Genomic DNA, 25286 nt, shown 5'->3' on the forward strand with positions numbered 1-25286 from the left:
GTTTCTGTGACTTTTGGTTTTGGAGATATGACCTTGTTTTTCAGGTCATGTCATGACCCAAATGGCCAATTCTCAACATCTTGCGTTTGCCATGGGCCTTGTGAGCTTTTGACACCTTGATTTCGGCCTTTTTTGCCAGTCTTACCTCCCACCTATCATGGAACATGTTGTTCGACGATGTACAGGGGTCAAGGTCAGGGTCAAGGTCAACCTAGGTCATCTAAGATAATTGCGTTTTAGGCAAGCTGAATTTACTTTTTGTGAAGTTTTTTGACTGCATTTTTGGTAAAAGCTTCTCAGATCATGATTTCATGTAATATGGACCCAAAAACAATCGGTGCACACATCAGTATACACACAGACGTACACAGACATACAAACACATATAACTGACCTTGACCTAACTTGACCTGAAATGACCTCAGCAGCAAAATTCTGGTCGGGTAGTGTGACAAAGAGGTTCTAGCTGGCTTGGCACCAGAAAACAGCATTGTCATCGGCATTTGATAAGCAGCGCACTTGATATCCAACGGTGACCCAAAACAGCAACATTTTTTAGTTTGACCTGACCTGGAAGGTCAATGACTGACCTGAGAAGGTAAAACTGGGTATTTGAACGTTCATTGTGACAATTATGACTAGATAAGTGAAACTTTTTTAAATATAAAGGTACTGTATTATAGAAAGCCTTCGCAAGAAGGCTTTCTATAATACAAGAAAGCCTTCTTGGGCCTATCATTGGATTCGTCTTACTGGGTATCATTGGATTCGTCTCTTCCCAAAGAATCTTTTTGGTCTCTACCGCTAAGCTCTATCTCCAACAGGAACGAGATGGCGCGGGGGGGGGGGGTGGCAACCCCCCCCCCCCATGTGCGTTCTAGGATGGGAAAATGGCATGTGCGGGCGAGGGTTAAAGGTTTCTTTTCCGATATTATCTGCGCAGCGAAGGCGAACTCCAACACGAGCAACAAACTCCTGCAATGAGTGGTGGGCCATGCGGTCAAGATTTGAAAACTATACCCTAAAAACGTGCTGGAGGGGCAAAACATCTTTGAGTGAAGGTAGAAGATACGAAAGACAGACTATAGACGGGGAGAGGGGGCGAGAAAACGTCCTCCCCACTGGCCCCCAGCACGACACGGAAAACGACCACCAGCACGGCGTGGGTTAACGTTGAGCCTAAGATGAGATGTCAGTAGTTTGAGGTTCCAAAGTTTTGATATGCTGTTTTGCACTTTTTGCGTGCAACACCCGGGCTGCGCGCGCACATTCAAATAACGCAGGCGAACACTTCGATTGTCGTCTGCATGTATTGGACACGCTCCTATACACTTAGTCAATTTACAACGGTATGCAGCAGATATGGACACCGAATGTCCAGCCTTCACAGCGCGGCCGGCGGCGCGTGTGTTTGGGATTTCACAGAGCCCTCGCGGCTATACAGGGGTCCACTGCCTCATCCATCTCTAATAGCTTTAACGCTAAAACTAATCCTACGAAAGCCAGGGCACTTAATGATTAAGCTTTTAAGAGCATATTTGAACGATCGGACAAAACATAGCGCACAGTCTGCTAACGTTGTCCCAACTGCTCGTCGGAATCCACGACACATTGTTCCGCGAACAAAAATACAGCGCATTTTCTCCTGTCATACACTCGCACGCATGCGGTCCCATTTGCGCCAACTGCTCAGCTATCACCGCCCCGAGGGCATCTGCACCAGAATCAGCTCAGCTCGGCTCCGCGGAGTGGCCTTACACTCCGAACGGCGGCCCTCCGGCCACCCACCCATCGGCGGTCCACCGGCCACCCACCCATCGGCGGTTCACCTCCGCGGCTCCTACAGTCGGGCGCACAGTGCGGATCGCTGCCACCGCCACCGGCGACCAGCGACCACCGGCGACCACCGGCGACCACCGCAACCACCGGCGACCACCGGCGACCACCGGCGACCACCGGCGACCAGCTCCTACAAATTATTGCGAACACCACCGTCCCTGCGGGAAACCCTGCATGCGCGGGGTGGCCGCGGAGCCTCCGACTCGGTCATAGGCTGAACACTGGCGCTCACACGGTCCCGCTCAGCGGCCCGCGCCGGGGTGCAGGCGGCGCCGCGCCTCCGCCGTGACACTGTCCGCAGGTGGCGCCGAGCCTCCGCCGTACAACTGTCCACAGGTGGCGCCGTGCAACTGTCCACAGGTGGCGCCGCGGCTCCGCCGTGACACTGTCCGCAGGTGGCGCCGAGCCTCCGCCGTGACACTGTCCGCAGGTGGCGCCGCGCAACTGTCCACAGGTGGCGCCGCACCTCCGCCGTACAACTGCCCACAGGTGGCGCCGAGCCTCCGCCGTACAACTGTCCACAGGTGGCGCCGTGCAACTGTCCACAGGTGGCGCCGCGGCTCCGCCGTGACACTGTCCGCAGGTGGCGCCGAGCCTCCGCCGTGACACTGCGCAGGTGGCGCCGCGCAACTGTCCACAGGTGGCGCCGCGGCTCCGCCGTGACACTGTCCGCAGGTGGCGCCGAGCCTCCGCCGTACAACTGTCCACAGGTGGCGCCGTGCAACTGTCCACAGGTGGCGCCGCGGCTCCGCCGTGACACTGTCCGCAGGCGGCGCCGCGGCTCCGCCGTGACACTGTCCGCAGGTGGCGCCGCGCAACTGTCCACAGGTGGCGCCGCACCTCCGCCGTACAACTGCCCACAGGTGGCGCCGCACCTCCGCCGTACAACTGTCCACAGGTGGCGCCGTGACACTGTCCACAGGTGGCGCCGCGGCTCCGCCGTGACACTGTCCACAGGTGGCGCCGCGCCTCCGCCGTACAACTGTCCACAGGTGGCGCCGCGCCTCCGCCGTACAACTGCGGGTCTCCGCTGTGTTCCGGCGCAGTTCACGTCTCCGGGGCGTCCGGGATCGGGTCAAAGTGCAGGATGGCGCGGCCGTGGATTTTGGCGCGGCCCAGCTTCATGAAGACCTCCTCAGCCTTGTCGGACGGGAACAGGTTGTAAGGGGGCGGCTCCACCTGCCCGGGCAGACAGTGGTACCGTAACGTCAGTGGTACTGTAACGACAGTGGTACCGTAACGACAGTAGAAATAAACGCTCGGCAGGCAAGGGGGTGATGCAGCTCCGTAATGATTAGTCACGTAAGATGCTTAAACGTCATACACAAAAGACAAACACAAGCTTAGTCGCGAGCAAAATAATGTATGAAAAGTAAACGAAGCATGAAAATATAAGATTATTTACTAGCATCAATTAACCACCGCCCTGGTGGGGTCTGTTTATAACGCGACCTGGTGGGGGGGGGGGCTATTTTTTGCCCCCCCCCTCGTATCTCCGAAACTACTGGACGGATCCGCAAAATTCAAACGGCGTTCGAAAGGCCTGTCAAATTTGTCGAAGGAAACCAAATTTCATTGACCTCGGGGTCACCGATGACGTCACAGGTCAGGTCAAAGATGAAATGTTTCACCGTTCACGGGTCTTCTAGGAAATGCGCTATAACACCGAGGAAAACGCATTTTGTCGAGAATCAGCGATAGGGCGTCAGTTGCCTAGTAGATATGTTGCTATTAGAGGTCACTGACAATACCAGGTCAGGTCACAGGTCAGGTCACCAAGGGTCAGCCCAACTTTACTAAGGTTGTGTGATGCATGTTTTATGGCCAATTTTTCATTTCCAACTCAATGGTGTTGGTTATAAGACTATCAGCTACGGCTTAGGTCACTTTCTGGTGAAGTTCAGGTCAAGGTCAGGTCAAGGTCAGGCCAAAAAAGGTCAAATTTTAAAGTTGATAGTTTTGCATAAAATGGGTATTGATTCGATGCCGCTCGTCACGGGGAGTCTAATGGTGGTCTTTGTTTTGCGCTACGGGGTCTATAATTGCTAAAAATTGAGTTTGAAAATTTGACGTCATCAATTTTGAACAGTTTTTTCGCTATAACTTCGCCAAAAAAAGAGGTATCAATCTCAAATTTGGTATGTGGATGGAAGGCGGTAAGGACTATCACATATATTCCGGTTTTTGCGAAATTCAAAAAACTTTTTGGATTTTTCGATTATTATATCCAAAAAATTTACTTTTTGATTTTTGGGGGTCAAAATCCAAAAATTTCAAAAATCCGAGATGGCAGTTTTGTAGCCCTGTTGATTCTACATCTTTTATGTTTTATCATTTTTTCTGTATTTGCAAAGCTATAGGCCTGACAGCTCTTCCCGCGAAACCCTTTTTTGGGTCGAAAACGGCAGAACATGACGTCACTCTGACGTCATTTCCGGCCAACCTATCATAGCCTTTGGAAAAATTTTTGGTCACAATGTGTAAAATTGATGTCCGGGAGGGTACTGAAAGTTTGGTGACGATCGGCGCAGCAGTTCTGGAGATATAGCGAAAAGTCTGGAGGGGGGGTGGGGCAAAAAATAGCCCCCCCCCCCACCAGGTCGCGGGTTAATTATGAGCACCTGGCGGTGTCTGCCGGGTCGGTGCGCCGTTAGTTATTTACCTTTTTGGAGGCGATGAGATGTACGAGTGTGTGCAGCTGCTCGAGGGAGCCCATCTCGACGGGCACGATGGTCTGATCGCTGGCCTGCGCCACGCTCTCGAACCGGCTGACGTAGCGCTGGGCAGTCTCGGCGCCGATCACGATCACACCGCCCTGCCGCCGCACAAACACAGTTACACACCGCCCTGCCGCCGCACAAACACAGTTACACACCGCCCTGCCGCCGCACAAACACAGTTACACACCACCCTGCCGCCACACAAACACAGTTACACACCACCCTGCTGCCGCAAAAACACATTTACAGACGATATTCAACACGCTTATAGGCGGCAGTCAAACATACGGACGGTTGTAGCTGATCGCAACTCATGAGATCATGTCAGGTTAGATGGGCGATCTGCTCTCATGGCTGGACAGGCATCTGAGGAAGCAGTTCACGAAGCGGTTCACGGGGAGGACAGTTCATGGAGCGATTCACGGAGCGGTTCACTGGGCGGTTCACGGTTCACGGAGCGGCTCACGGAGCTCACCTTGGATAGACACCTGGGCCTCGTTTCATAAAGCTCTGCCGTAACTTACACTTTTCCGTAATTCACACCCTTTCAAACTACGGAGCGCAAATAAATCCGTTTCACAAAGCCACAACTGGAATTGTTTACACCTCCGTAACTAAGCACATTTGCGTAGTTACCGTAATTTATCAAGCGTCCTACAAATTACAATTTCATGTCAACACTTATTTTTTACGAGAATTTATAAAACAATTATGTTGAATTTAAATCTTAAAAATTATTTTATGAAAAAAACAAAATTGATATTGATGACCATCCTTTATTAAAACAATATATTAAAAACAGCAGAAAGCCAGCTAAGCAGAAGTGCCTAACTACGAAAGTGGCGCGGCGCGGCGAATAAACAAAATTCCTATAGTGGCCACAAAAAGCGACTGGTACAGAAGATTTGCAGTTTCTTTTTCTCATTTTGGCTGTTCTTTCTTCCTCACCGGGCTCAACATTATAAAATATATTAAAAATTAGCTTCGAATCTTCACATTAATTCAAAATCACGCAACATTTTTGTGCGTAGTTTACACCACTGATATCAAGAGCTTGATAAAATATTTGGCGTTAATTACGTCGTTTTATGAAACCCAAATGGCATCAATTGGTCCGGAATCTAGCATTTGCCGTAAATGAAGCTCCATACTTTCGATGGCGTGAATTACTCCGGTCTCCGGCTTTATGAAACCGAATTGGCATCAAATACGCCAAATCTGGCATAATTGACGGAACGCCGTAAGTAATTCCTTTTATGAAACGAGGCCCTGATGGAGCGGTTCATGGAGTGGTTCACCGGGCGGTTCACGGAGCGGCTCAGGGAGCTCACCTTGGATAGGCACTTGAGGGAGCGGTTCATGGAGCGCGGGTTGGCAGCGAAGTCGATGATGATGTCGACGTTGCCCTCGCAGGCGTTGATGGTTCGCTCGATCAGCTGGGTCTCGTAGCAGTCCTCGCTCCACTGGACGATGTTCACCCTGCCGGGGGCGGCGAGATGGTCAAACGCTGCTCGGACGCGGCGCCAGCCGGCACCCGTGCGAAACTCGGAACACACACCCCTCCCCCCCCCCCCCCCCCCCCCCCGATAACGTAAATAGTGAAACTTAACACGAAAGCGCATTTTTGACAGGGAAGTAATAGAAGCGTTGAGGAAAAGTCAACCTTCAAGCGATTAGTTCCATCTGTGCGTTTTGGAACTAAATATTAGAACAGTGATGATGTCATCCTGTGCAACTTGCATTATCTACCATGTAGGGGAGAGTGGGGTGGGTTGTATCAGTTTTTACTCCGAGACCCATAACCTCGTAACTATCCGTGATAAACTCATTATTTCCATACTATCCCCTTCCTTGATTCTTCTGCTTTTTTGTGCAAAGTAACTTTTCCGCTACCTCTACCAGTTTTTCTACTACGGTCTCCCGAATAGAACAATGTTTTTAATACAACTTGCCCCATGGCTTGGGTGAGTTGTATCACATGGTGGGGTAATTTGTATCACTATTTCACGTTTCAGGGAGTGTGCTTGCTACTGGTTTTGAACATAACAACAACATTAAATGGGGTTAATACAATGTGTAGGTATGCTCAAAGGCTTCACTTTATTAGACCAAACTTAGGTTAATGCAATCCGAAAGAAACATCAACAGACTAGACGCAAAAGTGGCCCGTTAAGAGCAAAGAAGCCAACACATTGTGCCGAAATGGAACGAGCCTTGACTAGCTACCTACAAACGCGAGCCAGGGCTTAGCTTTCGCGATGAAAAGCAACATACCCATACATACATACATACATACATACATGTTACAACATACCCCACCCGGCTCTGATACAACATGTACTTCGCCGCCATCTTGGAAAAAACATCCTCCTGCTCAAAAAACAGCGGACAGCTGGAGAAATCCGTTTTCTCTCACGCAGCCTTAGAACCCACCCTCACCACCGCTACGGAGATCTTTCAAATTCGTGCACATCTAAATGCCCAAAACACACATTTTCTTGCAACTCATTTTTTAGAATGACATTAAAAAAACATAAAATCGGCTCTCACCTCGAGACGCGTCCACTCAGCCACAAGACAGAACAGGGAAAGTTGGCGCCCGGAAAACCTCGTCGGCTGGTCGTGTCGCGAGCGCCATCCATTGGATAAGTTTGGCACAATTCGCCCAGATACAACTTGGACATGATACAACTCTCCCCGCTCTCCCCTATAGTTAACATAGACAGAAGCGCTTATTCGATTTTGACCTCGGTGACACTGAAAAACAAAGTGATCCCTCATCCCAGTTTTGTTGACACGTTAACTCAATGTCCTTACAATTGTTCTATTGTAAGGACATGGAGTACCAGCTGCATCCAGTGACGTCATCAAAGTATAGACATTTTGTCGACACAATTTCCATGTATTTACTGAGCACAAATCGAAAATTAACATTTTATAGGTGGGAATTTCTTGGGAAGACTAAGAAGTTGCCCAACCTCACATTGTTTTTAATAAATTTAGTTCGAATGTTTGAATGGACGGTTTGACAGAGCAGGAGCCCATGCTAAGCAGAGCTTGTTGCGCAGACTGCGACCCCTGCCGTCCGATCGCGCAATTATAGGTAACGGGAGAATTTAGATGACAACATTTACCGTGCCCTTCAAAGCCGGAGACGGCCTGTCCCACAATCGGGTAAGGAGACACGCCCCGAGGGAAGTTAGCACCGAAAAGCTACGGGCCATGAGTTAGCTAAGGACGGACAATGCCTACTCAATGTTAAAACAAAGGACTTCGGTCAGGCCGTATAACTACAAATGACACTACTTTATGCATGACATTCAGGAACTGTCACACCGACACGTACACCAATTACCAGGAATGAAGCATATATGTACAAGGAAAAATGTCGTCCCTGCCTCCATGATTGACATCCATCCGTTATCTGCAACTACAGTCTGCATCCCGGAGACACGCTGGACGTTAGGTGTGTGTTAGTGAGGTCGACCGATCGAGCCCTCCGCGGATTAGTGGGTCTGGTGCTGTTAGAGGCCAGCCCAGCGGGGTAACCCAGCAGGGTAACCCAGCGGGGTAACGCGGCGGGGTAACGCAGCGGGGTAACGCATTGCAGCCGTACCGGCCGTGAATTCCGGGCTCCTCCGACATGTCGGTGGCGCTGTGACAACCGAAAACAGCATCATCAACGGGCGGCCGAACACAACACAGCCGAAAACAGCATCATCAACGGGCGGCCGAACACAACACAGCCGAAAACAGCATCATCAACGGGCGGCCGAACAAAACACAGGACAACCGAAAACAGCATCATCAACGGGCGGCCGAACACAACACAGCCGAAAACACCATCAGTATAGGGCGGCGCGAACAGAGCACAGGACAACCGAAAACAGCATCAGCAACGGGCGGCCGAACACAACACAGCCGAAAACACCATCAGCAAGGGGCGGCGCGAACAGAGCACAGGACAACCGAAAACAGCATCATCAACGGGCGGTCGAACACAACACAGCCGAAAACAGCATCAGCAAAGGGCGGCCGAACACAACACAGCCGAAAACACCATCAGTATAAAGGGCGGCTGAACAGAGCACAGGACAACCGAAAACAGCATCAGCAACCAGCGTCCGAACAGAGCACAGCCAGCCGCCGGGAACACCATCAACTCAGCGATCGAACACCTGGGACAGCTATAACCTGCATCAGGATCCCGGCGGATCAACACAGTAGTCAGCACAACCAGAAAAGTTGAATCATGGACCTCTGACACAAACTTATCCATCCCCACGGGGGGGGGGGGGGCTTGGTGATAGCCCCGTGATGGTTTTCGCAATTTCTGCGTACGAAAAGGTTCAAAGCTCGAGTTGAAAGCCGGTATACCTGACCTCTGGTGGTTAGTCATAGGCGTAGGAACAGGGGGGGGGGGGCAGGTGGGCAAGTGCCCACCCACTTTTCGAGGTGGGGGGCCAACCATGTGTTTTGGCCCACCCACTTTTTACTCGAGGCCCCTCGTCTCGATTTGAGAGGACGTCGTCACCTTCCAGAATAAACAAACTCGGTAGAAATAAGTTCCACGAATCCCCACGCACGGACTCCAAGGGGCCGTGATGGATCCAAGGAGGCCCTCTGTTCATACTTGTCAGTCGAAGCCCCTGAGACTGATGGCCTGAGAGGCCCTAGTGGATCTGAGGAGGCCCCAATATCCACACTAGTCAGAGGTCTGAGACTGGTGATCTGGGAGGCCCCTCCATCCACACTTGTCAGAATAGGCCCCTGACACTGGCGGTCTAGCCGAGGCCCCCTACCCTCACTAGTCAGAGGAGGCCCCTCTATCCTCAATAGTCAGAAGAGGCCCCTGAGACTGATGGTCTGGTAGGCCTATCCATCTACACTGTAGCCAGAGGAGGCCCCTGAGACTGATGACCTGAGAGGCCCTTATAATCACACCAGGCAGAAGAGGCCCATGAGACTGATGGATTGAGAGGCCCTTCTATTCATACTGGCCACTTGAGACCCCCAAAACTTTCGGTCTGGGAGGTCCCTCAATCCGGCACCAGTCAGAAGAGTCCCCTGAGACTGATGGCCTGGGAAACCCTTATATTCACACTAGGCAGAGGAGGCCCCTGAGACTGATGGTATAAGAGGCCCTCATATTCACACCAGTCAGAAGAGGCCCCCGAGGCTGATGGCTGTGAGGCCCTTCTGTTCACATAACTGGCCACTGGAGGCCCCTGAAACCGGTGGTCTGGGAGGGCCCTCTATCCAAACTAGTCAGAAGAGGCCCCTGAGACCGATGGTCTGAGAGGCTCTTAGGTATATTCATACTGGCCACAAGAGGCCCCTGAGACTGATAGTCAGAGAGGTCCACTCCTAATGAATCTGAGGGGGCCCTCTATCCACATTTACACTTTTCTAGGGAGGCCCCCGAGACTGATGGTCTGAGAGGCCCTTTTATTTATACTGTCCACAGGAGCCCCCTGAGATTAATGGTCTGAGAGGCTATTCTATTTATACTAACCAGAAGACAACAGGCCCTTCTATTTATACTAGCCAGAGGAGGCCCATGAGACTGATTGTCTGAGAGGCCCTTCTATTCAAACTAGGCAGATGAGGCCCCTGAGAATGATAGTCCGAAGAGCCATGCGGCGGCAACTGGCCGTGGCCATATTTCGGCTCGGTAGGGCCCCACAGAGCTCATGAGAGCACCTCAAGGGCTCCTAAGTAGACACGCTTATCCCCATAAGGGTGCCACGCCGGCTTCTGAAGGCTCCTTGTAGGCATCTAAGGGCCCCTTCCGGCCTCTAACGGCTCCACCCGCCTGTGATGGCTCCACACCAGTGTTTATGAGCGCCACACAGCGGCGCCTTTGAGGGTCATACTAGTGTCTCTTAGGGCCCTATATCGGTGGCTCTGGGGACCCCACACCGGCGCCTCTGTGGGCCACCACACCTGTGCATCTCAAGGCTCTATAGGTACATCTGAAGGACCCACACCGACACCTCTAAGGGCCCCACACCAGTATCTCGGAGCTCTGAAGGCCCCACACCGGTGACTCTGAGGACTTGCACCGGCTCCTGAGAGCACTATGTTGATGTCTAACGGCTCCACAAGGCCACTGAAGGCACCACACAAGCTCTCACTGAGCTTTAATGTCCATGTACCGGCCTCTGAGGGATTTAAGCCAGCGCATTCATAGCTCCACACCAGCAATTGTAAGGACTTCACACTGAAGTATCTGGGGGTTCCACACCGGTGTCTCTAAGAGCCACATACCGGCATCTCTGAGGGCCCCATACCGGCGTCTCCGAGGGTCCACATCTGGCGGGCACCCGTCAGCGACTGAAGGTCCCACACTGTCGACTCCGAGAGCCCCATCTGCGTCTGGGAGCAACATGCCGTCTCTAAGAACCACAGCGGCTCCTCCGTCGAAAGATGGGCGTCTGCATGCCAAAGGGGAGCGGTTCTGAGACAGTAGGGCACCTACGTGCAATAGAGGGGCGCCTATGAAGCCCATAGCGGGCGCCTCAATGCGAAAGAGGGGTGCCTCTGAGGCCTACCTACATACATATATATGGGCGTCCACATGCAATAGAGGTCTGCGACTGCAATTGATCAATGATCAATGCCATGGGGGACGGGGGTGCATTCGTAAGAAACAAGGGCGCCGGCATGGCAAAGGGAGGCGCCTTCAAGTGCCCATAAAAGATAGACGCCTATGATAAGCGCACATTGTATGCGACAACTGTGGGACTGTGGGACATATAGGGATGTCTCTGATGACTATACATAGGGCGCTTATATGCCAAAGAGGGCGCCTATGAAGCTAATGGGGGCACCTGGGAAACGAGGAAGACATTTGTACAAGGGTTTTCAGGGGTCATGCGCCGTTTGCGGCAAATAGATTCTAAAAAAAAATCGGAGGGGGAATAAGTTTTAAAAATGGTGCCGACTTTCCGCACTGTTCGCTTAAGCGGTTACGCCCCTGGGTACATCTGCCCGATCTCAGAAGCTAGATTTGGAGGTCATACTTGAAAGCAGCCAGCAGGACGAGGAAAAGGTTGGAGGCCCCTGAAAATAGGAGGCCCCCTGGAAAAGGAGGCCCCTTGACAGGGTGGCCCACCCACTTTTCATGACGTTCCTACGCCCGTGAGTGGTCTTAAAGCTTAAAATTTGGTACCCGTCGCTGCGCCTCGTAACGGCAGACATCCTCTCTTTTCCACGAAGCCCCATCTAAATCATTTGCGAAATGACGAGGGGTTCGTAACCAGCCCCACTAGGCCCCTCGGCCCTCGGTGTGTAGAACGCGGGTCGGTTCAGGGCAGGTCAGTGCGACTCCCGACTTTGGCCAGCCGTCAGTCAGTATATACGGTTAGAGCAGCTGTCGGGGACGGTGGTGTCAGGTCAGTGGGGCCGCCGGTGCAGCGGGTCGCGGCGCCCACTCACTTTTGGTGCTCCTGCTCGGTGATGCTCTGCAGGCCCTCGTCACGCAGCACCGCCACAGTCAGTCGCACCGCCTGGCCCTCGGTCCACTCGGGGAAGTAGTGGCGCCCGATCCGGATCGCCCAGAGCGCCAGGCCGCCCGTGCCCACCACCAGAACGTTCACCTTGCCTGCCGAGGGTGCACCAAACACAATATACAAACACACAGCATACAAACAAACACCATATAAACACCCACACATATTTACACCCAGCGACGGCCGACATGGCAGGTGGGGCGCGGGGTCAGCGACACCGGCCCGTCCGTCCAGGAAAGAACGGGCTGATGACCGAAGGGTCTGATGCTACTCTCACCAACTGCTCAGTCGATGCTCAGTCGAGGACAAAATCTCCTGACAATGAAACGACGTAATGAAATGGAAGAAAAAACAAACACTGTTAAAGGCGACCCTAGCACGTCAGCTTTGTCACACAGGGACCGGCGAACAGCCTGCAAGGTGGAGGGTACCTAGTATCTACATGACTCAGGAGTCCTGGGTAACGAACAGGTCCTTGTCTTGTCTGACGAGGCGGCGGCCCGCCGGTGGGGCTGAACCAGGGAACAGGTGGTCTGGAGCGGCCTGCCTAGCCGGAAACCATGTGGCTTGGGAGGGAGCCCTATACCCATAACCCGGACCTCACGCACACAACAGCGGCCGGTTCTTGACGTGACTGAATGGCTTCCGGGTCCACAAGTTGGATGAAACAGGAGCTGACGGACCTCTGGGTCCCGCCGGGGGAACAGGAGCTGACTGACCTCCGGGTCCCGCCGGGGGAACAGGAGCTGACGGACCTCCGGGTCCCGCCGGGGGAACAGGAGCTGACTGACCTCCGGGTCCCGCCGGGGGAACAGGAGCTGACGGACCTCTGGGTCCCGCCGGGGGAACAGGAGCTGACTGACCTCCGGGTCCCGCCGGGGGAACAGGAGCTGACGGACCTGCGGGTCCCGCCGGGGGAACAGGAGCTGACGGACCTGCGGGTCCCGCCGGGGGAACAGGAGCTGACGGACCTGCGGGTCTCGCCGGGGGAACAGGAGCTGACGGACCTCCGGGTCCCGCCGGGGGAACAGGAGCTGACGGACCTCCGGGTCCCGCCGGGGTAACAGGAGCTGACGGACCTCCGGGTCCCGCCGGGGGAACAGGAGCTGATCGGCGGGGACCTCCGGTTCCCCACCGATCAGCACCCCGGATACCAATCTGCATCAGCCAAACTCAACCAGACCCCGACAGAACGCTACAGCGAATCGTGCCAGTGTCTTCCCGAAATCAGCCATAGCTGACACAGTGTTGGCGACAGAAGCACGCCTCTATCACCCTCCGTGAGAGACGATTCGACAGTGGCCGGGAAACGACAGCTCGGATAGTGCAGACCATATTTTCAGATCGGATTTTAACCACCAGCACCAGTAGAACTTGTTTAAAGTTTAAAAGGCCGAATCTCACAATACCACTGGTGTACTAAACTAACGCCACCGAACGGGAAAGGTCAAATAAGTACTGAGCATCTGAGGCCGGCTTGTCGTTGGGCCCCGATCGGCGCAGGGTCCAGGACAGGCCGTCGCGCCGGCCGCCGGCCTGATTTAGCTCGCCTGTCACGGGGCGTGCGGGCGCCCTGTCACCGGGTGGCAGGGCCGGCAGGGTCTCGCGCCGGCCACCTATTTGTGGCTCGCCATGACCTCTCTGGCACATCGGGCCGGGAGACAGGGTTAGGTGGGCCTGGCAGTCCAACCAGCAACCAGCCCAGCCCGCCCAGACAGGACGTCTCGACTGACCCCGGTGCCCTCCGCAAATCAGACGGAAAAGCCTATCCAGAATGTGACGGCTACGACCTCGAAAAGGTGGCACAGACCCACATAAGCTGCCGCCAGGAAGGAACTGCGAGCCATCGCATATCACGATGGCTACGCTGCTGCATTCCTCGATAATCGGACAGATACCTCACGGAGGCGATTTTTAGCACTCGTCTCGACGACTTCACCGGGATTGATACACTAACCGCACGTCGGCACACTAGAGAATGAGTTCATGTAACCAGAAAGCCAGAGACTTCTATATCCCACAGCTTTCAAGGACAGAGCCGTCAGGATGAGAGCAGACAGCTACAGCTCTGTGTGTAGTTACCTTTGTCGCCGCGCTCTTTCAGCAGCTTCTCGACGTATTGTCTGGCGGTGAACACAGAGTTCATGGCCCACAGGCCGCCGCTGGGCAGCATGGAGGCCACCGGCATGGGTACCTCGTCCGGCACCTTGACCAGGTACTGGACGTCCTCGACGGCCACGTACTCGGCGTACCTGTCGGGAGTCGGCGGCGGGGGGGGGGCGTCAGAGGACCGTCAGAGGACTGTCAGAGGGACAGACAGAGGACAGACAGAGGACAGACAGAGGGACCGTCAGAGGGACAGTCAGAGGGACAGACAGAGGGACAGTCAGAGGGACAGACAGAGGGACAGACAGAGGGACAGTCAGAGGGACAGTCAGAGGACAGTCAGAGGGACAGTCAGAGGACAGACAGAGGGCAGTCAGAGGGACAGTCAGAGGGACAGTCAGAGGACAGTCAGAGGGACAGTCAGAGGACAGACAGAGGGCAGACAGAGGACCGTCAGAGGGACCGTCAGAGGACCGTCAGAGGACCGTCAGAGGATAGTCAGAGGACCGTCAGAGGACCGTCAGAGGATAGTCAGAGGACCGTCAGAGGACCGTCAGAGGGACAGTCAGAGGACAGTCAGATGACCGTCAGAGGACCGTCAGAGGGACAGACAGAGGGACAGTCAGAGGGACAGACAGAGGACCGTCAGAGGGCAGTCAGAGGACCGTCAGAGGGACAGACAGAGGACCGTCAGAGGGACAGACAGAGGACCGTCAGAGGGACAGACAGAGGACCGTCAGAGGGACAGACAGAGGACAGTCAGAGGGACAGACAGAGGGACAGACAGAGGGACAGACAGAGGGACAGACAGAGGGACAGTCAGAGGGACAGATAGAGGGCAGTCAGAGGGCCTCTGTCACCCTCGCCTTGGGAGGGAGCTCACCCAGGTACAGACCCATCAGAGCAGCGTTTCGCCGAGAAACGTGCTCGCTTTGTTATCAGAAACACAGCCTTCACGGTCATCTCATAGTCATCCTAGACATTTCTTAGAACGGCGTGGTGAATGAATAAAGCCGTTAAGTTATCAAGGTTATATAAGTATTTTTTTCATTGGTGATAAACAGCAAATAACTGCAAAAAAATGCACATTGTCACTCACCCTTCGGGACATCCTATGTACGGGTACACAATGACATTGTCGCCGACCTTCAGACCACATTTCGGATCCACATTTTCACCGAAGCTCTCAATCTGACCGGCAACCTCGAAACCTGCAACACAAGGCCGGCGTTCATTACCGAGCCGTGCCGCACAATCATCCGTAGGTCGTCTCAGAGGGTTGTTATCACGCGTTTTAGCAGCTAGCGCCTGCCAATACATAACCATAGCTGATAGGGCCTATAGAAAAGACTGGTAGCTAGGGAAACTGGCATCTCAGTGTTCAACATACATCGCATGCATATTACAGGTCAACTAGTCAAACTGTAGGTCAACTAGTCAAACATTACAATAACAAGTATTGCACTTATCTGTACAAATGTCAAAAACAAGTCTACATATATATCGTATTTCGTATTTGGGTTTATCATTGTTAAGTTGTTTTAAAATGGATGGTGGCTGCCTAAATCTTAGGTCAAACAAGTTGTAGGACGTGAGCCAACAGCAATAGTCCAGCGCGGCCCGATTCGGCACATTAATCGCCAGAAGGTCGAGGGGAGAAGACATTTACTAAAATTACGCCGGAAACTGAGCAATGGCCAGACGTGTGTGTAACGTAACGCGTTTACATAGTTTACTGTGCCAGGGACTCAGCACGTTCCCAGTGACCCGGCCAACGGTCAACGCCCCGCAGCGCCACACCGCCACTGGTCAGGGACGTCCCAGACGGGGTGAGTGGACATATTGGTAAGAGCTAGTAACATCCCAGACATGATAAAATGCAGGCGCCCGGTGTCCTATAGCACCTGAGCTCGTCATTGTTAACGGCTGATCCGATTCACGAGAAACAGATTTTGATACTTCTGATTCAAACGTGGCTTCCCAGCGTCACTTCCAGTTCCAGGCACCCACCGGGAACAATCAACAGAGACGTGTCCCCAGACACCCACCGGGGAACAGTATAGTGTCGCGCACACCCACCGGGGAACAGTGACGTGTCGCACACACCCACCGGGGAACAGTGACGTGTCGCGCACACCCACCGGGGAACAGCGACGTGTCGCGCACACCCACCGGGGAACAGCGACGTGTCGCGCACACCCACCGGGGAACAGCGACGTGTCGCGCACACCCACCGGGGAACAGCGACGTGTCGCGCACACCCACCGGGGAACAGTGACGTGTCCCCAGACACCCACCGGGGAACAGTGACGTGTCGCGCACACCCACCGGGGAACAGCGACGTGTCGCGCACACCCACCGGGGAACAGCGACGTGTACACCCACCGGGGAACAGTATAGTGTCGCGCACACCCACCGGGGAACAGTGACGTGTCGCACACACCCACCGGGAAACAGTGACGTGTTGCGCACACCCACCGGGGAACAGTGACGTGTCGCGCACACCCACCGGGGAACAGTGACGTGTCGCGCACACCCAACGGGGAACAGCGACGTGTCGCGCACACCCACCGGGGAACAGCGACGTGTCGCGCACACCCACCGGGGAACAGTGACGTGTCGCACACACCCACCGGGGAACAGCGACGTGTCGCGCACACCCACCGGGGAACAGCGACGTGTCGCGCACACCCACCGGGGAACAGTATAGTGTCGCGCACACCCACCGGGGAACAGCGACGTGTCGCGCACGCCCTTGTTGCTGCAGCTCGAGTGGTCGGAGCCGATCGAGGAAAGCGATGCGCCGCTGTTGATCGACATGGAGCGCTTCGAGCGGTAGCACACGCCGGCACACATCACCTGCGGGCAAAGCACAGGGAAAAGAAACTCAGCACGGTAGCACACGCCGGCACACATCACCTGGGGGAAAACACCGGAAAAAGAAACTCAGCACGGTGGCAAGCGTTCGGTAACTGACCGGAGGGAAAACTCGCCACTGTAGTGCACAACTGCGCGTATACACCTGTGCACCTGAGAAGGGACCGGATGGAAAACTCAGCAGCCAGCGCGCTATGAACTTCAGTGCGTCTACTGCTGAGATCATTTTGCTCTGATTAACAATAATTTTGAACAAGTTGAAAATATAATATGTGGATGTTGGAATCTACGCATGGTAAAATGTTTGCGGGGCGAGAGTCCATGAGACCAGTGACTGGCGAGACAGCCGTTTGCGGACGGAGGTCAGCGGCCGCCTCTGTCGGTGACCGAGTTGAGTTAGCATGGCTGAAGCTGGGCCCGAGCGTCATGACCGCGGGCTCATGTCAGAGACACCGACGGACGCACGGCGCCCACTGCCAAACGACCTCTCTGGCCCGCCTCCAAAGACGCCGGCCATGGCGCCGGGACTGACACCACCTCCTCCTATATTCGCAGAAGGAACGCCTCGCTCTCATAAATAGGGTGAGGCTGCAGCAGTTGATGTGTGACAGGGGCCTTAGCACCACCCAGGGCACCTGGAGTTCGAATAAGCAAGGGAAGAAGCAAGGAAGCATACCTATTCTAGCTGCAGCGTATATGAATCCTGTTTAGACCAAAGTCCAGCTCGGCGACAGCTAACTATATCGACAGTTTGCCCAGGTCGCCGTCATCGCGTCCCGTCGGGTCTGAGCCCGGCCCCGCCCGCAGTGGGCAGTATAGGTACACACACAGCCCACCCTGCAGCCGTTATATCGCCCCGTGGGTGGGGTCGGAGGGATACTCTGCCGTCCGCCCGCCGTTGCCGCAGTCCACCGGCCAGTTGTCGCCTGTGGGCCGCCATCCATTGCCGCCGTGCCCTGCGCACCTCTCCTGACAGCGAACCCAGCCTGAGCCGCTCCCACGCTGCAGTCGACGCCCGACGCCGGCGGTACACGGTCCACAGCCAATCTGATGACGTCACGCCACGGAGTGCACAGGCCGCCCGGCGACAGCGGCCGGCGAGCGGGCACGGCAAGCTGCGGGCGCCGGAAGCCCAGCTCCGGGAGCGGTAGGCTGCGGCCTGCGGGCGCCGGAAGCCCAGCTCCGGGCGCGGCAAGCTGCGGGCGCCGGAAGCCCAGCTCCGGGCACGTCAAGCTGCGGGCGCCGGAAGCCCAGCTCCGGGCACGGCAGGCTGCGGGCGCCGGAAGCCCGGCTCCAGCTTCAGCTACTGCCATAGCGGCCGAGAGAGTCGTCCTGTCATACGTCCGCCGTCCACAAGCAACCGTCCACCGTCCGTCCATAATCAACCGTCCACCGTCCGTCCACAATCCACCGTCCACCGTCCGCGTCCCCCGTGTCCGCTGTATCCGTTGTGTCCCCTGTACCCGTTGTGTCCCCTGTGTCTGTCAGTGTACGCTGTGCCCGCTGTGTGCGCTGTGTCCGCTGTGTCCGTCGTCACAGGGAGGGAGGCTCAGCGAGGGAGCGTCTGCCGCCGTGTGACCTTGATTTGCGCCATGGTCGGTGCATCTCGCGAGTGGGCGACACGTGCACAGTGCACAGTGCACAGTGCAGGCCACATCGCCCGGCCGCCGGCGGACCGGGACGGACCGGGCCGGGCCGGTGCGGCGTCCGTCGGCTCGCGGCGTCTGCGCAGCATACCCGGAGCTGACTGGCCGGAGGGCTGCGCCTGCCACACCTCCGCAGACGATACGACCGCACCGAACAAAAATATTGATACGGAAGATTCAATAAGAGACAGTTTTCTATAAAAAGCAAAAATAACATTACGCAAATCCAGTTCACAAAAGTACTGAGAAGAGGCGGTAAATTCGATGCAAGCCGAGCGTGTGTTTATTGGCGGCTCATGTCGGCCGCACTGGCTGATGCAACACATAACATCCCGCTCATTGCCCAATGCACTTTTCACAGCCCTGCTCATTCCTTTCATTAGGTTTGCCTGCAGAGCTGTGAATTATGGATCAGATCAGAGTTAAACAAAATTTAAAGTTCTGGGATTTTATCAAATCCATCTTAGTGTGACGCTTGTTATTATTTGCGCTTTACGCAAAATAAGTCAATATTAATGAATGAAAATTCAGTCATCAAATAAGCCGTTAAATACGTAGGTTAACCCGCGCACCGACGGGGGTCTGCGCCAACTTCGCACCGACGGGGGGGGGGCGGATGACCGCCCCCCCCCTGAGATCTCGAGAACGAAGCAAGATAGCGACAAGCGGTAAACGGCATCGGATACGCACGGCCAAGATCTACAATTTTTACAAAGGTCATTTTCAGGTCAGGTCAAAGATGACGTCACAGGGGTCGAAAAAGTCAAAATGGCGGCGCTAGATATGGAGAGTTTTTCTCGAATAACTTTCGAATTAGTCAAGATAGGAACACACTAAGGGCATCATCGTGATCCTCTCGTCAATCCGCATCGAATATATATGTTGACCTCGAAAGGTCAAGGTCAAAGGTTGACCTCAGGTCGCGTGACCTCGAGGTCATCATGTATATCATTCGATGCGTCTTGACGAGCTGAACACAATGAGACCATCCACGCGTCTGTATCTTGTTCCTGTACGGAGTTATTGGCCAAAACCCTTTGGTGACCTTTGATGACGTCACATGACCTCACAGCTGCCCAACAGCAAAACAGACCTCAAGGTAGTGAAGGTTGATCGTATATGAAGTCATGTAAAGTATATGGGGCCATTCCGACCCGTTTTAGTGGTAAAAACAGGGAGTTGATTTTTCCCCCATTGACTTATAATGGGGAGGTCGCGAAATTGACCTGACCTTAGGTCACCGATATCAAAATTCCGAGATATACAAATTGTAGCTACTAATGACCTAGTAATATCCTGCGACTTTCAAAGGCCTCCGAAATCTACTGTAGCTGTGGCACGGTGACAAAGTTGCAAAAAAGTGACTTGAGGCTGGGTCATTCAAAGTGACCTGGTGACCTGACCTTAAAAGGTAGGAAGTTCAAACTTGCACACCATGTGTAAAATTGATGAGGTTATAGTCATACCAAATTTCCGGTTTTCCCGCTATTCGCGAAAAACCTCAAGGGGGGCGGATATCCGCCCCCCCCCCCCCCGTCGGTGCGCGGGTTAAATCAGCAACCACAGGAGCAGGGGTGTCCGCTGTCCAGTGTCCACTACTCAACACTACTAATGGGTCGTCATCGGTATTCAGTCAGTAGTGACTCCAAATTTCAATTTGATTCTGACCTACCAACTCCAGACTAAGCATCTGAGCATATCGTGTCAAGCGTGAAAACCAAGCCAGCAAGACGTTCAGCAGTGGCAGCTACCACCTACATATGTATGTACGCCTGCCGCATAATTCAACAAAAATACATGTCTGCCTTGGTTGAGTGACACCCTCCGGCTCGGGTGTGGGCCACTACAGGGGCCCCGAGGGCACCCAGCCAGGCGCCGCTCAGACTCACCCTGATCCGGGCGCCGGAGGGCGACGCTGGGACTCACCCACCCTGATCCGGGCTCCCGAGGGCGCCGCTGGGACTCGACTCACCCTGATCCGGGCTCCGGAGGGCGCCGCTGCGACTCACCCTGATCCGGGCTCCGGAGGGCGCCGCTGCGACTCGACTCACCCTGACCCGGGCTCCGGAGGGCGCCGTTGGGACTCGACTCACCCTGACCCGGGCTCCGGAGGGCGCCGCTCAGACTCACCCTGATTCGGGCTCCGGAGGGCGCCGCTGAGACTCGACTCACCCTGACCCGGGCTCCGGAGGGCGCCGCTGGGACTCGACTCACCCTGACCCGGGCTCCGGAGGGCGCCGCTGGGACTCGACTCACCCTGACCCGGGCTCCGGAGGGTGCCGGCCCCACACCTCACCCTGACCCAGGCTCCGGAGGTTGCCGCTGGGACTCGACTCACCCTGATTCGGACTCCGGAAGGCGCCGGCCACACCTCACCCTGACCCGGGCTCCGGAGGGCGCCGCTGCGACTCACCCTGATCCGGGCGCCGGAGGGCGGCACCTCCGGCATGGGCACGTCGAAGTTGAAGACGCACCCCTTCATGGTGGGTCCCGGCGACTCTATGCTGACCTGGTGGAGCGGCATGCCGCGCTTCTTCCTCTCACTGCTGACACACAGAGGGGGGGGGGGTTGTCAGAAGAGGGGTGTCAGATGGAGGGGAGGGGAGACGGCGTCAGTCTGGGGGAAAGGCAATGTCAGTCGGGGCGGCGGGGGGCTGTCAGTCGCCGGGAGACGCCAGTTCTCAGACAAGCATCTGTTCGCGGCAGCGGCAGGATGTCCCCGAGACCCCAGTTCGTCACACAAGTCAGTTGGGAACAGACCTAAATCTATTGCGGCAGGATGTCACTGAGACCCCAGTTTGTCACACAAGTCAGTCAGGAACAGACCTAAATCTGTTCGCGGCAGCGGCAGGATGTCCCTGAGATGGAACTTGCGGTGTTCTGTAATGCATACATAGGTACCTACCGTGAAAAAGATAAACGAGGAAACTAAGAATTAGATAGACATACTGAGAAGGAAGACCATAAAACCGTAGAGAGACAAAACACACACACAAAAAGAGGCGATATACATATGTATGCACTATACAATTGCATATTATCCTTCGCAGATTGAAGTCGAATGTTCAATGGGCATTGGGGAGCGCTTCGCTAAATTGCTCTCAGCATATGTCATCATCATCAAATAGCAGCCCGCTAGCATCAGACACCACACCTCCCATGTGAACATGGAGCGAACACAGCGGAACTATAGTTAACCAGCTGATGACATGACTAATGACAGTTACCTGCCGGAATCACAACGTTTACCAATTACCTCATGATGGCCGTACAATCCCTTCCCCAGCTGGCGAAAGGTCGCTGCTACTCTGTGACCCCGGCAGGGCACGGCGTCACTGTTCGGCGGCGGCCGCGCTGGTGTCACTGTGCCGTGCTCCGACCCACGCCCACCACACGGCGGCGCCGACTGGCGCGCCACAGCGGACCGACCGACCGAGGCGCCCGGCCCGGGCCGGCCGGTCCGGCCCGGCCCGCGCCGCGGGGAGGGGAGGGGGCGCTGCGCAGTGGGCCGGCCCCCTGACAGGCGCTGCGCTCAACTGCAGGCCACGGTCCCGGGTACGGCGGATACCGGAGCGGAGGGAGGACGTCCTGCTCTACACTCTACAGTCTCCACCCGACCGAACCGCCTCAGTCCATCCGCTGGCCGCTATCGGAATAGACGTGAGCCATTTCCGACACGACCTGGACGAAATCCAGCGCGGCGCGCATCCGAACAGCCGCAGACTCCATACTGCTCATTGAAAACACCCAGCGCGCTCAAATCGTGCGTCAAAATGATGCTCACGCATGGATGCCATTCCGACCCAGGTATCGGACAGCGGAAGCCAAGGTTGAGTCTTGCTGCAGGTTTATGGTTCAGGTACCCCTCATATTTTGAATCAACAGCGAAGCAGACTATTTTCGTGGCAAGATTGAAACACGAATGGTTTGCAAAATAAATAAGCGAGCAACTAACCGATCACACTAATTCCTGCAAAATTTGCGGTACGTTAAAAAAATAATGGTGCAACAGCAAATATTTTGAGAAGCATTAATTTCAGGTTAAAGAGCTGAGGGAGGGGGGTGTCAGATGACCTTTCGCGCCTTGCAAACGCCGTCCAGCTGACCCTCTGCCCATTATCAGACACATAGCCGGGCTACGAAGCCACATCAGTCGCTGGTAGCAACAATCATCACAGGGACGGCGTCATCCGAACCCAACATGGTTTTGGTTACTGCAGTGGAGACAGATGCCGCGACATTTTCGCCGGCAGTGGAGATCGACTGCGCTCTCCCCTTATACCGCTATACTCGTATAGTGTGATATGCCGCGCGATGGGCCCGTGCAGCTGTGGGGGCCGCGCCCGGCACCGAGAGCGCAGAGGAGCGGAGAGGAAGAGAGGAGAGGAGAGGAGAGGAGAGGAGAGAGGAGAGGAGGGAGGAGAGGAGAGGAGAGGAGGAGGCAGAGGAGAGGAGCGGAGCGCGGCAGTTGGGAGGGGGCGGCTGTTGGGAGGGGCACAGTAGCTCGGACGGGAGCGGCTGTTGGGAGCGGAGCGCGGCAGGTGGGAGGGGCGCGTGTGTATCGCACAGCACAGGTGCTCGGCACCGATTACAGCTCTCTCGGCCAGATGGTGCCGGCACTTGCGAGACAAGCACACACAGAAGAGCTCGCATTAACCATAAACATAAAACGTGATGCGACTCATGTAATGGATGTAAGGAAACGAATATCAATCAGTCCATGCAGATGACGAAAATTAAATGTAGAAGTCGGCGACCCTGTTATATTGTTGACAAAAAATAACAGTTTTATTAGGTTCAATTGCTGCCAATTCTCATTTATTGACGAAGATCCCATCTTAGTCAGAATTATTGCTATAGCCTCGCCGGCGGAAAAAGAGTCTATTCGCCGTTACGAGACGCGACGACTGGCACTTATGTAGATCTTAAGGTCTAATGTCACCGGGGTCCGGGACTTCTGAGGTCAGGTCAAGTGTCTGAGGTAGGGATTGGTTTTTAACTAATATCTTGGCCAAAAATGTTAAAAAACACAATTTTAACACCATCGTGTTAGTAATGGCCAGGCGCGTCGAATGCTATGTTTTTAGTTTGGGTGAGGTCCAGTAACAGTGTTGATCTCAGTTCCAGGTCAGGCCAAAGTCAGTCTGGTCAGTGGCGGATCCAGGGGAGGGGCAAAATGGGCATTTGCCCCACCCCCCCCCCAACGGCATGATTTTAACACTACGCCTATGGACGATGCATGGAAAGAATCGATAAATTGTTATGGTTTGCCCCCCCCCCCCCAACTCTGAGCTGGATCCGCCTCTGAGTCTGGTCACGGAGTTGGTCGGGGAAGGCCATCTGCAGCATATCATCATTGGATTTGGCAGGTCTTCCCGAGTCCAGTGTGGTGCTTTCCTGGCTCGCTAACTCGGATTAGGTGCGAGTTATTGACAAAAAAAAACTCCGATGACCTTAGTGTGACGTCACTCAAGGCCAAAAACGTAGTGGAGCAACAAACCTCGCAAGGAGTATTTATGAAGAGCGACTCCATATGCTTGAGATAGTCTTATATCATTTCGGGCGAGTTTATGAAACTAGACAGGTTGAGAAAGTAAATGCAGCGAAGACCTGTAATTTTTTTCCGAATAGTCATAAAATCGATTTAAGTAAATCACATCAATATAGCATTGCTTATACTCTCCGTGGAAAATATTGGGAAATACTGAGATTAGATCCGTGGGATCGGATCCCATGCCCAATTTTATCCATGCACACCTCTGACTACCGTGTCAACTTTTTTGCACTTTTTTCATTACGCATAAAATTTACCCTTATTGCCTTTAAAATGAAAAATTCGCCGAACATCGAAAGGCACCCAAAACCGACTGTGCGCCAGGTGCTTCCTATCAAACAATTTCATCGGTAGTACAACTAAAAATTGCATCATGTTAAAAAAAAACACTTGAAGTAACACCAAATAAGCAAAAAGCTCTCCAGTAAAGTCTCTGAGTCAGCCGCCGAGGACAAAGAGCTGGCTGGCGCGCCGGCGTTCGCGCTCCCGTACCCACCTCTGCGGTCGACCCCAGTCCTCCGCCAGCTGCCTGTGACCGTCCTGCCACTCGAGCCGTCCGCACTACCGACCTCCGCCGGGCAACTGCGCCTCCAGCAGGTCACCTCCCCACTGTCCGTCCGTGCCTGCTGACCGCCGGGCGCAGCACACAACAGCCGCCGGGCCGGGCACGCCTCGATCAGGCCGCGAGCATGTGATCGGGCCGGCCGCACCAGGTATTGATTGGAGCCAGGGCGCCGGCGCAGCTGCGACCGCCGCCGAGCGAGCTGCAGCCGTCCACACCGGCCGGTCGGCACACGGACACAGCGCGGACACGGGGCGGAGCACGCCGGGACAGCGGCCTTCTGCCGGCGGCCCGATATAGCGGCCCACCGACAGTCGAGTCGTACCGGCAGTGCACACAGAGACGCTGCAGGGTCCACCGGACACCACTCGACCCGGGTCATCGGGCGCCTCACTCGAGGGCCTATCGCCAGCGCCCCGCACCGAGCGGCTATTTCAGTCCACCGAGGCCGGTCTGTGTGCCGAGTAT

The 25286-nt window shown here is 54.9% G+C and overlaps 1 protein-coding gene across 12 annotated transcripts; it reads right to left on the bottom strand.

Moving 5' to 3' along the window:
* Positions 1–1291: 1291 nt before the first annotated feature.
* LOC122375801 lies at positions 1292–25000 on the bottom strand. Of its 12 annotated transcripts, none has more exons than XR_006255459.1 (11): positions 21959–22109; positions 21116–21248; positions 16906–17038; positions 15279–15390; positions 14156–14325; positions 12000–12165; positions 8176–8214; positions 5891–6038; positions 4502–4654; positions 2715–3018; positions 1292–2117 (listed from the first exon to the last, which is right to left on the bottom strand). XR_006255459.1 is itself a non-coding variant. In XM_043355333.1 (11 exons), exons 1-10 carry the CDS (start codon positions 21961–21963, stop codon positions 2887–2889), a joined length of 1191 nt encoding a protein of 396 aa, XP_043211268.1. In that variant the 5' UTR covers positions 21964–22109; the 3' UTR covers positions 1292–2808; positions 2844–2886. The 12 variants fall into 12 exon arrangements, 8 of the variants coding, with proteins under 8 accessions (XP_043211268.1, XP_043211271.1, XP_043211270.1 ...); XR_006255458.1 differs by having other exon boundaries at positions 1292–2585; XR_006255457.1 differs by having other exon boundaries at positions 1292–2679.
* Between the last annotated feature and the right edge of the window lie 286 nt (positions 25001–25286).

The sequence above is a fragment of the Amphibalanus amphitrite genome, unplaced genomic scaffold (genome assembly GCF_019059575.1).
Source record: "Amphibalanus amphitrite isolate SeventyFive unplaced genomic scaffold, NRLGWU_Aamphi_draft 001924F_arrow, whole genome shotgun sequence".
Classification (NCBI taxonomy): Eukaryota; Metazoa; Arthropoda; class Thecostraca; order Balanomorpha; family Balanidae; genus Amphibalanus; species Amphibalanus amphitrite.

Coding starts and splice junctions, on each gene's coding strand:
- LOC122375801 (XM_043355333.1), bottom strand. Junction 15,391..16,905: donor CGACACGTCGCTGTTCCCCG/GTGGGTGTGCGC, acceptor CTTGTGTTGCAG/GTTTCGAGGTTGCCGGTCAG. Junction 8,215..11,999: donor ACCGAGCAGGAGCACCAAAA/GTGAGTGGGCGC, acceptor CGGTTGTCACAG/CGCCACCGACATGTCGGAGG.